The 15,330-nt window shown below is 43.1% G+C and overlaps 1 protein-coding gene across 1 annotated transcript in view; it reads right to left on the reverse strand.

Annotated features, from left to right (window-relative positions):
* The window catches only part of SIK2 (salt inducible kinase 2), a 47,776-nt gene that overhangs the window by 26,314 nt on the left and 6,132 nt on the right, over positions 1-15,330 (reverse strand). The window contains exons 2-4 of the mRNA XM_054087211.1: positions 12,013-12,129; positions 9,067-9,130; positions 2,195-2,356 (exon numbers count right to left, since the gene is read on the reverse strand). Coding sequence (XP_053943186.1) covers positions 2,195-2,356; positions 9,067-9,130; positions 12,013-12,129 — 343 coding nt within the window. The remainder of the gene's footprint in view (positions 1-2,194; positions 2,357-9,066; positions 9,131-12,012; positions 12,130-15,330) is intronic.

Consider the following 15,330-nt stretch of genomic DNA (forward strand, 5'->3'; position numbering starts at 1 on the left):
ACAAATCACTACAAAGTTTCTAGCAGCTATCCATAACTTTCTTCCAGCTACTTTATCACCAAAACAGGGACACGGGGCTACCAACCTGATAAAGCTTGATGGACATCTGTGAAGGAATCAGACCACGTGAATCACTGCCAGTTAATGCGACCATTTACATACAGACCACCTGTAATTAACTTTCTGTAAGACAGAGGGAGAGCACAACAGCAGCTCAGAGGAGGAAGGAGAGAGCAGCAGCTGATGGAATCTCGTAATTACCGTGCGTCAATGCTTTTATTTGAGTCCCTGGAGAACTTATGCATTGAAATTCCCTGCGATAGAGCCTTTCTTTGGTTAACGGGTCTCCTGAGATGCCTTTGAAGTAGTGTTTTTGTCAGCCTGTGTCATGCTTGCACTGGGAGGCAGGAACTCGCATCCCTGCAGTGCTGAGCGCATCCATGAAAGGAGTATCTCTGAATGCGGCCCCATTCCCGCACAGCTGAGGTCCCCGGGGAGTTCGGAAAAAACTATGCCAGGCTGAAAGTGATGAGCACTGATGGGGAGGAAAAGAAAATAGAAGGGGCAAAATATGGTGGTGAAAATGGGGAGATGTGCGGCAGATCAGAAGGTGAGGGTAGAAAGATGAACAAAAGCACAAGATTTCCCCCATATTTAGTTCAGTTACTCATGGTAAATGGGGTCCATGTGGCTTGCAGCCCTTCGACACAGAATATACTGAAGTCATATGGTGGTATTTATCAGGACAACATATGTCTGTCAATTCTCCACGTGCTATTACTGGCAGTAGGTGCTAGAAAGAAATGCAGATTTGAAATTAGAAGTGAGAATGCATACATCGACAAGAAATCCTTCTTAGTCCATCAGTGAAATCCCATTTCAAAGGCAAAGATAACCTATATGTTGGATTTGTGGTTTGTTTTTTTTTACCTATGGGTTCCTTTTCTCTAAGTTTAAAGAGAACAAAATTCTTGCTCAAGAAATAAGTTTTCATCTCAAAGGTAATGCAGTGTAGATTTCTCGTTCTGATAAAGATGACTTGAAAGGATTTAAAAGATTTGTCCTGTGGGTGAAGTTAATCCCCAGAATTAATTGCTAGTCATCCCAATGTTTGCTGTAGCCGTGAATCTTTGCGACAGATGCTAACCAGTTCAACACGTGTTGACTTTTCCTTTAAAATCTTTAAGGACACTGTATTCATACCCCATAGACAAAAAGGAGCTGCTGGCACATTTAACACTTTTCCACAATGTTATCCTTAAAGAAAGCATTAAAGATCAAAATACATTTTCAGTTCATCCATTAAAAGTAGCTATCCTTAAGTATTTTTATTATGTTTCATTCCAAAGCCAACGTCCTCAGCCACACGGTGTGAACGTTGGGGTTGTCCAGTGCAGGGACAGGAATTGGTTTCAATGATCCTTGTGGGTCATCAAACTCAGGACATTCTATGATTTCAGAAATGCCAGAGAGCGACTTCAAGGGCAAATTAATCCAGCAGTGCTCTACAACTCAGAAATGTGCGATCACTTTACCTCCTTCAGCGTGTCTGGCTACCTGTTCACTCTTCCTTCTCAGAACTAGCAAGCTCCTTCCCACACAAACCAGCCTCCTGCAGCACTTAAGTCTTCCTTTCCTGCTCCCGTATTATTGAAGACTGAAGTTCAACAGTCCCCCAGATCGAGATGTTATCTAGCTTTCCCGTTTCAAGTGTCTCTGGCCTAAAGTCAGTGTGCAAGGATTTATGGAATTATAATGAGTTGACAACTGATGATTTCCATCACTAGCAACATCTGCTGCGTCTAAATTTATAATTAAAATGTAATCATGCATGCAAAAAGAAAAAAAAAAATCAATAAGCTTCCATTCTGAGTTTTTCTAGTGTTGAAAGAAGTTATTTGATTAACTCTGCTTTAACCTGAACATCTGGCAGCACTATAGACCGTGTTGTGACACCCACAAAAATGGCTACAACTCTAAAATTTATTTCCTTTTTCCTGAAAGTATAATAGAGCTAATCTAGGAATTCTTTCAGCTACACGTACTGCGATATCCATAATGCAAAATAGTACATTACCACTCTGATTTTCTGTACCTTACGCACGGTAGAGTAGCTTGGGCAGCAGCAAATGAATTACTCAAACAGCCTTAATAAAAATAAGGTGTGACTGAATATCATCTACATTCCGAGTACCTGCTATTTTGATGTTCATGTTGTTGTCAAGCAAAAGATTTTCAGCCTTCAGGTCCCGGTGAACAATCTTCCGCCCGTGGCAATACTCCACTGCCGAGAGGATCTGCCAGAATTTGCGCCTGGCCTCAGACTCACTGAGACGGCCGTGGCTGGCGAGGTAATCTGTTACAATAAAGCAGGTTTAAATGAATTAGACAGCGAGCAACAACCCTAAAGCTAAAAGATTTCCCTCAAATGATTAGCACTAGGAAACTCCAAACAGTATTCCAGTCAATCCCAGTTTACAACCCATTGTCCTTGCACTCTCCCCCCCTCCAAAGGATGGGAAAAAGAGTAAAAAGTAGCTGCTTGCATAATGAAACTCTGCTCCTTCCTTTATAGGCACCTGATTACCCTAATAAATATTTTTCATATAGCACAACCCCTGTGGAATGGGGGAATACTTGGAATAACTGGTTTCACCATCATGAGGTGCTCAGTTCGTGCAGGCTTCCCACCTCTCGTCTCCCTCTGAAGCCTCAGCAGAGGCTCTGTGCAGGCTACAAGTACTTTTTCTCTGGAAATAAAACAAGAACTCATAAGGTACCCATCCTGACCTCACTCTCTTCTTCATTGCATCACAAGCAGAAAGAACATTTTTTTTTTTTTTTCATACTTGATTACGTTGTAAAAACTAACGTTAGCCCTGAAACAAGTGATAGCTCTGAAACCCAAGACTTCATTTATCCTCGGGAACAAAAACAAGTGAAGCAGCAGCTGCGTGAGTCTTGACAGAAGCAGATCCTATTTTCTCTTAGAAGGCATTAAATCAAAGAATCAACTGTTAGGATGGTTTTGGAATTGCCTTCAATATCCTACAAAGAAAGCGGTTAATGAAGGTGCAGCAAACGCGTACAGATATTGTACCCTGCGTTCACAGGCAAGGGCTGAGCAGCCTCCAGCTGCTTGCTGCACCCCAGCCAGCACTGACGTGAACCCAAAGTCCCATGAGTAGGGACCATCATTTACAGACACAAAGGAGTTCTCTGCTGCCGCTTGGGTCACCAGCCTAGAATCATGGAACAGTTTGGGTGGGGACCCAAAGATCATCCAGTTCCAACCCCGTGCCATAGGCAGGGAGACCTCCCACTGGATCACGTGGATCTCAAAGCTCAAAGGCTTCCCTGCCATTAAATGCTCCAGACAGCGTCGTATTCAGAGGTGACTTATGAATTACATTTTCATTGCTAATGTTTAAATAAACAAAGGCATCAATACACCATCTTCTTAATATGTTCACTAGAACAGGCTTATTTCAAAGACGATTTAGAGGGGGATCATGTAGGAAAAAGTTCTATACTCCCTTGTTTCTTGTGGTGGGACTGAAAGGATTCCATGTGCTGCCTCTCCTACATCCCAAGCACCCTGTTAAGGCACAGTGCCTGCTCCTGAGCCACCTGAAGCGGCAGACTAAAGCCCTCAGCTACAGTACACTCATTTCAGCAACCCTCCAAAACCATTTTTAGGCAAAGCACATTAGATCCAATCTCTGGAACCTGCGGCTCTGAAAACAGAGCTTCCAGCCTATCTAAGTCTTAATACACTTTCAGCCGGTTTAACTTGGCAAAGCACAAGAACAAACAAAACCCTGGCAGTAAGAGGAGATCATAATATTTGCAAGCTAAATATCATCCAGTCACCAAGTGACTGACAAATCATATGATATCAAGGTGAAGTCAGATATCAAAGGCACAAGCTAAATTACACAGAACGCAAGCCAGCCCTTTAATCTGTTAATCCATCATTTGTTAACAACGCAGCAAACAAGTTAATAAATCCAAGCTGTCATTTGCTTTTATGGCTCTAGCCTATCAGGACTTCAAAGATTCCAAACCACCTTAGACTCCGGTATTCCACCAAGTCCAGTAGCCTGCATGGAATAGGTCACTTATTCTGAAACCCACTGCTGTCTCTCCAGAGCGGTGCAATGTGCCACAGTCCATCCAAAGAGGTGATGGTACGTGCAAGGATGCTGTTTGTGCATTAACTGGCTTGCAAACAGGAAAGGCTGGGATGCAGGCAGCGTGCCAGCCCCTGGGATACAGGAATCACTTTGAAACAGCTGAAACTTGCTGGAGACATTCTGCCACACTAGTGAGGATCTGGACACTGTTTGAACGTGTGTCTGTATGTCTGAGGCTAAGAACTTCAGTCGTTCCTGCAGGAACCTAAAGCAAAGCACTCTTGCGCAGACTGGAGCAGCAAAGCTACCTACGCTTTCATAAGCATATCCTTTAACAATTCTTACCCTCTGGCTACGTGTTTCTACGGTAGTTTTTTTCCATTTTTCTATAATAAAATCAAACCCAGAAGCTATCTTCGATTCAGCTGCATCCAGAGCAGAAAGCAGCAGGACTGTTGTTCACAAGGCAGCTTCCAGTACAGCCGTTTCAGGAGTTCAAAGCACGTTTTTTTACCGGACAATGGAGAGATTAAGATGGTATTTACTTGAAAACATATGACGCAGAGACGCTGACCACTGGGTTTACCAGACAATGCTTCTCTTTTAAAACACAATCCTTCATTGAGGCGGACAATTGTACGTGTTTTTAACGTGGTATGTTAAGGCTGTGTTAATGAGGCATGTACATCCCAAAGTGACAATGAAGACGATTAAGGGACCTAAGCTCTTGTGATACAAAGAGAGGCCGAGAGAAACCTGGGTGTTCACCCTGGAGAAGACAGAGGGGAATCTTACTGTGTGCGTAAATACTTGATAGGAAGAAGGTGACAAAGAACTTAGAGCAGCCTCCCGGTACCGAAAGGGACTACAGGAGAGCTGGGGAGTGCAGGGATAGGACAAGGGAATAGTTTTCAGCTGCAAGAGGGGAGATTGAGATGAGATCTTAGGCAGAAATGTTTTGCTGTGAGGGTGGGGAGGTCCTGGCCCAGGTTGCCCAGAGCAGTGGTGGCTGCCCCATCCCTGGAGGGGTTCCAGGCACAATAACACAGGCAACATCCCTTTTTTCCTGTAGGTTCCCCAAAAGGCAGCAAGGTCCTCACAACCTTCTGTGCAATTGCAGAACAGCCTGAAGGCTGTAAGGAACACCTAAACTACCAAGAAAGTCAGCCACAAGACACAAGGCAACAGAGTGAGCAGGCAAATGCAGTCAAACTGTTCGTCCCAGGCACCACATCTGGCAGTTACAAACGTTTGCCTCTTAACTATTTCTTAGTCCTTCTCTCCTTCGCTCTTCTTGCATGAGGTAGAAAAAGGTCGTACCAGAAAAGCACATACATAGGTACAGCCACCCAACGTGTGTCAAATGTGGGACTGGAGCTCTGGACAAAGAGGTTGCGCTGTTATCACTTGTTTGGTAGTTCCATCCTATAACTGGTGAGAGACTACATAAAGAAGCAGAAGGACAAGGTCGAAATGACCGTTCCTAAACTTCAGCCAAAAGCAGCACATTCCTTTAGCTCGTTACAAATGTTAAGCTAGGCATAAATCACACGAGCGGGTAGTTTAGTCATGTTTACTGCTTTTAGAATGTGCATGTAGTATGTGAGACAGTGAGCAAGAGGGGGAATAAACAACCATCGCTGGAAGCTTGGGTATTCCCTTTCCCTCTGCTGAAGAATTACACTGGTTTTAGGCTGAATACTCAGCTTCCTCCTCATCAGTCTGGATTCTTGGAATATAAAACAGTGACTGATGAGAAACTAGAGATCTAGCCCTTCAGAACAGGTTCCCTGTGGTTACTTTAGCCAAGAGGGAATCTGCATCTCAGCTGGTTAAGAGACTTGAGGTGAGAGACGTTGAAGAGGGTGACGGGACGTTGGCTGTAAAGATACTTCTAAAAAGCTACCGGAAACAGCTAGTTAAAAATTTCAGAGACCTGTAAAATATTAAGCACAACAGAAACCTTTTTCATTCAAATCTTTTATCAAGTCTAAAAAACTGTTTAAAAACCAAATCTAAAATGTAACAGTATTTGAAATGCCTACAAATTATTGACGGCAGTGACATGAACTGGCAAAAGGCAAATTAAAACCACTGTTGAAAATTTCACTGAAGCTGTGAAGGCAGCAAAGAAAGTTAGTGCGGGGGTTAAAAATTATCCTGTCCATGAAGTACCAGTGAGCGCTACAAAATGATGGTTTAGCAGGGCTGAAGACTCCATAAGGTTTAATACCAGGCTGCTCTCAGTGAACTTGAAAGCTTGACACGGAATTAAACTAACATTGACCAGTTACCAACTAGTGACAGCCACCTAGGAGAGCATGCTCTGTTCATTAAAGCTTCTTATTCAGGAAGAAGATAGAAAAGGGATTTGTATAAACTCTCTTATTTTGTACATCGCTAAACCTCAGAGTTACTCAGAAGGGCGACCACAAAGGCCAATTTCAACTCAGGGAATCTAACCTCTCTCTGCTCCAGAAGAGGAGGCGGCTCCTCTGGAGGGTCAGACAGAGAGGCTGCTCACTCCTCACTGACCGCAGAGCGAACATACAGGAACATCACCCCCAACAGACAAGTCTGTCTCATTATACTTTTCCCACCTCGCCAGCTTTTGAGTAAAAATGTAAATGAGAGGCCCTTGCCACGAACCAAGAGTGAGGTTCTGTTTGGTTTTGGGGGTTTTATGTTGTTTAAGCCCTCTCTGCAAGTGCAATCAATGGTCACCCAAATTAAAAACCGAAAGAGGATACTTAAATGCTATCAGGACACTGATTAACTAAAGAAATAGCAAGTTCCACACGTTTCTAATCATCTGGCTTTACAAGAGAAAACAAACAACAAAATCCTCCCCAAAGCAGGATCATACATCGCAGAGTGTTAGAAACTTGGAAGACTCCGGAAGAGCATCCCACCACTTGCGCTAGTTGAAAATGAATGTTATAAAAAAGAGACTTTATTTCACACGTTGTTAGACTTGACACTGCTAATTCAATACGCCCAACGGAGGATCAGAGCAGGAAGGAGGAAAAGCTCACGTAGTTTGAGTCATCTTTCTAGCGCTTTGGTTTTTAAAATGCTACCCTGCTTTTCTCTTCCCAGTTACACCAAAGTTGCCCTGGACATGATATCCCGCTTATGACACAACCAGTTTGATGATAAGGATTTAAAGGTATGCTTGGGGGGGGAAGATAGCCCAGAGAGCAAGAAGGGACTTTGAACACTGAAGTATTCTGGTGCCATGAAACCCATCCCCTTGCCCCCCAGTGTGAAAAATGAAGATCAGCGCGGCTCCACCTCCGCTGCGCTCCAATCGCCAGCGCCCTCTGCGAGCTGAACTCTACTCCACTGCCCTCCAAGTTCACTCTGCCTGCTGCTTTGACCGACAGCGTCAGAGAAACTCTCTCAGCAACTCCAATTTAGTTACTGCAGCCAAAATGCACACAAAACCACCAAGTGCCCAGGTATCAAAGCACAAAACTCATGAAATTAACTGTTATTAAGGAAGAAAGGTGGTTCCTGTAACACCTCAGTCCCTCCTGTGTACAAAATATCCCACCTGAAAAGATTCTCTTTCCCTTTGAGAATATTTCAGCTCCTCTGTTTCCGCTGTTACTCTACCAGCACACGCTAGACTCATTCATGGAAAAGAAACCCATTGTCCTGGGTACCATTCCAACTTAAACCACGGTTGTTATTACGTGCTGCGAGACAGCAACCATCACTCCTTACCCAGCTCTTACTGTTGCAGTGCACTTTCTGTCCGACAGCCTGCAGGAAAACCAGAACACTTTTTTCTCCCCTCTGAAATTTTAGCATGTTTCTGCCCTTACCTCATTTCTGACTCCTCCTCCAAAAACATATATAACAGTAAGACAGACATCCAACAGGGGAACAAACCATTCTTAATTACAGAAGCCACTCTGAGAAATCATTCCTTAATAAATCAGAAAAAAAATGTTTTTGAAAAAAAATCCTGTCTGTGATAATGGACCCAGAAAGATTCCTTAATTATTTTTCTGAGAGAACAAGAGAATTTGATAAACTGTGTCCAAAACACACATTAAAGGATCTGTAAACAGGGGAAGTCTCAGAGCCCAGAAGGCTTTGCTTCTTCAGAATGAACTAAGAGTTTAAGTCGAAGTTTTACAGGAAATTATACACGTTAAAGCCAAGACAAATAACAAGGCAAAAAGAGTCACCATCCAAGTTACTTCAGGAATCTTTAGCCATGCTGATTCAAGTTCCATACTTTTTTTCCTTGTGTTAATTTGGTTTTCCCTATTACCACCTCACTTTCTCACAAAGAGCAGGAGCAAAAAACCCTTCTAATCACGTAAATGCTACTTAACAGCTATAGAATCCTGACTGAGTACTGAGAACATTTCATAGATGAAACCTTAAAACTAAACAAAATATGGGGTTGTTGCAGCCCAAGTGCAGGACTCGTCCTTGAGCCTTGTTGAACCCCATCCCATTGGCCTCGGCCCATGGATCCAGCCTGTCCAGATCCCTCTGCAGAGCCTCCCTGCCTTCCAGCAGATCAACGCTCCTGCCCAACTTGGTGTCATCTGCGACCTCACCGAGCGAGCACTCTATCCCCTTGTCCAGATCACTGATAAAGACATTGAACAGAACCGGCCCCAAAACTGAGCCCAAGGATCACTGCTTGGGACTGGAGTCACGGGGCCAGCAAACTGTGTCATCTGCTCAAGAAGCATCAGTCGTTTTTACCTTTTTTCTTACACTAGTGCACACTCTAATAGGTTGCCCTAAAGCTCTAAAATGACAGTGGCAGTTATCACACATTTCTTGACAATTAAAGGAAGGGGACATGCAGCCATACAGGGATCCTTGGGCAAGATAAATACAATTCAAACAAACTTCAGAAGTTAACATTAAAAGTTGAACGTGAAAACATTCTCTTGCTTACCGAAAATTTCTCCGTTTTTGGCAAATTCTGTCACAAGGTACAACATGCTTTTGGTCTCCATCACCTGTTGACAGAGAAATCGCACGTGAAATTGTTTGTGGGAAGTGAAAAATCAAACACACATCCAAAAGTTATTTTCATTGTTCTCTTCTGGTAAAGATGTGAAAGTTTTGGCTTGCACACACAGTTATCATAATCTTTCACTTTGTTTATTCAAGTTACCTCAATAATTCCAAGGGTTGCATTCGCACGCTAAGCACAACAAGCTTCAAATACTTCATAAAGACGGTGTTCAGAGGAGGAGGTGGATGGGATTCTTAGCTACAAGTGACTAACACAAAATGACAGCATCCTCAGCAGCTGGTTTAAAGACTTCCGTTTAAGGAATCAGCCAAAAGTAATAAAAGTAATTTCCTTGCCTAGCTTTTCTAACACACTGAGGGTGAGTGCTTGCGAAAGCCGACTGGGGATGATATTGCCCAGTTACTAACAGTTCTCTAATTATAGAAAGGAAAAAAAACCCTGAAAAAACAGATGAGCATCAGTCTTAAGACTCATAAAATTGAGCTAAAAGCAGCACATCACAGGATCCCATTGTACAATCGGACAGTACAGCTCTAGAGCTATCATCTGGTGGAGGACAGAAATTAAACACACCGAACTTGAAGCATCTTCTACCTTTCTTTCTCCTAAGTCCCAACCCTCCCATTACAAGAACAGACCACTCAGTTAAAAAATATGGGGAGCTGGAAGGAACAGAGGGAGATAAGCAGGAACAAAGGGAGAAAGGGTAAAGGGAAGACCTCCAAACTTCTGCATGAGCAGTTGTCCGTGGCCTTGAACAGATTTCACCCAGCAAATCAAGATTCCATGCCTCTGTGACACATGTTGGGAAAGGGAGCCCAGTCAGTTATCTCGCAGCTTTCTTCCTAATGATCTTCTCCTCGATTGCTTAACCAGCCTCTCAGGAATGCGCTGCACAAACAGCATAATCCAAAGAGACTCCGGCGGTGAAAAATCCCGTCCCTCAAAATAAAAGTAATTTAGGACTTCTCTCAGTATAACACAATTCCAACACACAACTCATTCAGGGCCTGTTTTGATAATCACAGTAAATCAGCTCAGTCTGAGCAGTCTGTGGACAAGCCTTCTTTTTCAGATCATTCCTCTCCAAAGAGTTAAATCCTGAAAGATCTGCAGTTAATAAAACCAGCAGAATCACCAAAACCTGCCAAGCCAGCAAACAGAACAGGACAGCAGTTCTGCAGTCTCTCCTGCACCCTTGTCTAATTCTATAACAGCTGAGCTTATTACGACTGAAATGTCTGTGTCTGGAAGGCAAAACAGTTTGGAAAGACTGTTTTAAACCAACATTTGGAGACAGGAAGCTGCAACAGCCTGCGGATTACATAGATACAGAACCATACTTAAGCCAAGATTGCTAGCTTCATTACCCAACTCTGCCAATCAGTAGTTCCTTGACGTGAGACAACTCAAACTTGTAGTATGGACACAAAACAGTGACAGGCACATGATACAAATAAACTAGTTAGACAATTTGAGTTAAGGTTATTTTACTTAACTATCTACAACGTGCATTTCTAACAAGCCACTCCCTTCACAGCAAAAGAGTAAGCACTATATAACAGTCACCCTCCTCTTTAAGCGGTCTTGCTGACCTCCAGACTTAAATTAACTCTTCTCAGACTCTGCTCCCTACTACAACTCTTCTCTCCTTTACTATTTCCGTGTTTTGTCATTCATTCAGGAGGACCCGTGGTAGATATTACTCAAGCTAGTTAGAAATGTAACTCCCTAAGTTATCCACCTGCACTCAGTGAACTGATACTTTAAAAAGGAAGCACCAATCTCCTTCCCATAAGATCCAATTAAAGCTAAAGAAGTCTAAACTGGGATCTTTCTCAGTGTTCAGTAAAGCAACTCCAACATCACAGGTCCGAGTCCTTGTGCTCACATTGCTTTTACAGACATCGTCAGATGAACTTAAATACAACTTTTGATTTTAGAACGCACAACTCCCCATTTGTTTGTTGAGCTGGGCTTGTTTCAAACACGCAAGAGAAAAATCTCCAAAGCGTTCTGTTTGTTAAATAGAACACTAACAGACCCCAAGGGAAATATTCTTAGGAAAGCCTTAAAAGCAAGAGTTAACTGAAGCAGAAATGCCAGCAGCCTCAAACATTTTACCATATGCTTGCAGGAACAGAAAATGAAACCAAAGAGAAACAATATAAAACAAGCCTGGATTTTACTACAGAAGCTGCGCACTAAAAAAAGGCACCAGTGAAAACCTTCAAAGTCTTTCATTGCCTGCAACTGTACGCCTTATCAGCAGTGCAGGTTTCTCTCTTACGTATACACACATTGTTGTACCATAATTATTCATGCTTTATGTTATAAAGGAATGTATTCAATTCCACAACATCTATAATTCACTTTAGTATAAATACCGATTTGTCCATATCCACAACGGAACTGAAATGCAAGATTCCAACAAAAAAAACCCTCCAAAGAACTAGTTATCAGTCTCCCAGTAAACGCTCTTCAAGATAAAGTGTTCAGGCAGCTCTTGCTTGCTGCGTGCACTTACATCACAAGCCCATCTGCAGAATTAGGATTTACGTATCCTCATGGCTTATCATCCTTAGATAAGAGAAAAAGGCTGAAAGTACTCCTCGATCTGCGCTCTGAGCCAAGACTCTACGCAAGAAAACTGCTATATCCACGCAGAGCCTCCCAGCCAGCACTCACTGCAGAGATAGTATTCTGAACGCTCCTATCCTGCTCCAGCTTACGTAGTACCTTGATTTCCAACAGAGAGCAAAGTCTCATCCCTGGGCATTTCCAACTCAGCCCTATCATGAACTTAAAATTCACAGCCTTCAGCGGGGAGGTAGAAAGGAAGAGAGACATCACTGACCATACCTGGTAGAGCTTTATAATGTGTGGGTGGTCAAGCATTTTCATTATCTGCACTTCTCTGTAGATCTTCTCCAGGTTCACAGCATCCAGCTGAGATTTGTCAATTATTTTTATTGCCACCTGCAGAGAAATAGCAAAAGCAATATTAAAACTCCAACATTTTCTTTCAGTTTATCCTCGTTACAAAGGGAATAACGCAACTCCAGACAACCGGGGGCCTTCCGGCTGAGAAATACACATCCCACACTGAAAAATACAGCAGCACAACCTTAAACGTGCTAGCTGGCTGCAGGACTATCACCTACACCGGGCGTGCCAGAAAAAGAGACTTCTATAGGAAAGGGAAGAGACAGAGCATGGGATGGAGGCCAGTGCCCCAACGAGCACTCATCGGTGGGAACAATCGAGGACTCTTTAGGGAGCAGTGTCGTAAGTCCAAAAACCTTCTTAGAAAGCCAAATGGGGTCTATTCCTGGAGTCATGGTAGCCGAGCTGAATCCCACCAGTGCAAAATGACGTTTTAAAAGAAAAAAATGTTGGCTCTACACAACCAAGACATGGTAGTTTGAGCTATTGTGTGCTTCTTTTAGCTATAGTTAACACAGTACTACATAGGGACATCTGCAGTTCAGGGAGAAAACTCTGTACAGATGTTTGTCAGTCAAACCTCACAAACAGATCTCAATTCGTTTAGAAAACAGATTTTGGTGCTGGTGACCTTGGTTTTTCGCCAATACCAGCAATATGAGTTACAGAGAACTTACACATATTTAAGAAATTAAAAATTTCAAACAGAAGACACTTAAAAAAAAAAGGATCTAATCCAAGAATAAAGAAAAATATAGCTCCTATAGAAACCATGCAAAGGATAACAATACTACAGAATATTGGATATATAAATGGCATTTTTACACTCTAAACATCACATTATTAATGCTGAAGCAGAAGCAAACAATATAAGTCACACCACACAAATGCTTCCAATTATAACTGCATTTCACAAACGAATGAACTACAGGAGACAGCTGCTATGCAGGAGACAGAAATCCACAGGAGGTGAACCTCATTATCTCTAGGAAGGCTGATCATGGAGCAACCTGAAATCAGAATTAACTAATTATCAGCTTCATTTCAGCATGCTCTTGCTTGATAACCTCTTCAAAAGTCCCTGGTCTTCCTCTACCACCAGAAAAATAACATTCTCCTATGAGTGAATAAACTGATCTAGCCTTGAAATCAGTGGAGAGCCGTCTTTGTTTCCAAGATGTGCTCTTACACAGCTGAAGCAGAACAAGACCATTCTCCAAAGCAAACAGAACGGTTGGCACTGTGGAAGAAGCAGTACCACCAATGGCATTCAGCCCCTCGACAGCGCTGCCCTCCTCTCCAACTTTCTTCTATCCACACACAGCAATTTCGGCATCCTGCTGCCTGATCTGCCCGGGACACGCTTCGCCCTGCTGTCTTCTGCTCACTGTGTGTACTCACAGCGTTTCACAGTGCATCTGCTCCGACCTCTTTCACGTGACCCTGCATCGCGCACTGAAAATCGTACGGGAATTTCAGCGATGGTGGAGGCAGCAGGTCCAAAAACATCACACACCTCCCTTTCCGTTTCTGTCTTCTGATTATGAAGACACCACCTCTAAAGCATGGAACTAGAACAAGTGGATCACCTGCTTCTGCTCCCATTTATTACCCTCTCATCCTATTCCTCCAAACCACAACGTCAACCTCCTGTCTTACACTTGGTATATGCATATATATATATGTATAGGATGAGGGGAATGGTTTGAAGCTGAAAGAGGGGAGATTGAGATGAGATCTTAGGAAGAAACATTTCACTGTGAACTGGGTTGCCCAGAGCAGTGGTGTCTGCCCCATCCCTGGAGGGGTTCCAGGCCAGGTTGGATGAAGCTTGGAGCCCCTGATCCAGTGGGAGGTGTCCCTGCCCGTGGCAGGGGTTGGAATCACTCTGTGATTCTAAAAATAAGGGACAAGTAAAAGGAGGACAGGAACATACACGGGACTGGACTATGCAAACGCACGCTTCCTGCCTTGCCCGATTCGCGCTGCCTTTGCTCCCTGGGAGTCGCTCACGCTCCCGGCAGGTCCCTCGCCTTTGCTTATGAAGGCAGAACCGCGAGCTGCTTCCTTATTTGGTCCAGAACAATCAGTCGTGCAGCTAAAAAAAAAGAAAAAGCGCCACACAAAAGCCATACCTTTAAGTCTCACTGGACTAATTTAAAATCACACCTAATAAAATGATTTCTGGTTATTGTTTACTTTTTGGAGACACAATTTATCAGGCTAAGGAGGAATCACTTCACTAGAAAGTTACAAAACGTCAAAGTCATCAAACTAAACCGCTCAAGCCAGACCAAATTCTTAAACATACACCAGGAAATATTTATTACAAACAACCCACGTGTCACATTTCTCCACTTCCTCTCATTTATTTTACTCTGTCCCTCTGGAATCAACCACAGACACAAGCTGGTTTCTCCTTCCCTCTCCACATCTGCCCCAGTTTATGCCCAGTATTTGGGTGACCTCCAGATTTAAGAGGAATGGAGCCCAACGTTCCTTATTTACAAACCAACTAAAAGATTAATCCATAGCGATCTTGTATTCCCATCACAAAATGGTAACACATCTTTCAGTCAAGCAGCGAGGTATCTCCAAGTCTTGGATAGATCAGGTGTTCAGGGAAGTTTGAACGCTTCCTTCATCAATTTAGAGTAATGCACAAAAAAAAACCCCAACCCTGCTGAATGTTTTTGGCATTTAAAGTATAACGGCAATCTAATTAGAACAGCAATTTACACAGACAGCATCAGCCTCTCAGTAACTTGAGTATTTACAGCAGCTTTTCTTCACCTCCTTCTTTCACAAAGGCATCACAGTATAAAACCTTTACCTAAAACTTGCATCACTCGCAGCTCCTCAGGCTGCCTCCTCTCTCAGCTCTGGTTCACTTCACTTCACCCTGCAGTCACTGTGCATTTTCTGCCCGTAGGTAGGTGGTTTATCAAGCTCTCCAAGTGCAAGCAAAAAAAAATCAGGCAGTAACTTTCTCCTGTTTACTCATGCACAAAGGAAATGCGTGCGGTACAGAAAAGCTAATAAAAATGAAGCTACACAGAACTTCAAAGAGAAGAGCTGAGGTCTGAGCATAGAAGAGGAAAATATTGACAGCTATCTCTAATATAGTCATGAAAGCATGTGTGTGTTACGTTAATTCAGTCTCTCAGCTGTCTGAAACAATTCTAAGCACAGGTCTCCACTAATCAAGAATATCTTATTTGAGATGCAAGAGGA

This window comes from Cuculus canorus, chromosome 23 (genome assembly GCF_017976375.1).
Source record: "Cuculus canorus isolate bCucCan1 chromosome 23, bCucCan1.pri, whole genome shotgun sequence".
Lineage (NCBI taxonomy): Eukaryota > Metazoa > Chordata > Aves > Cuculiformes > Cuculidae > Cuculus > Cuculus canorus.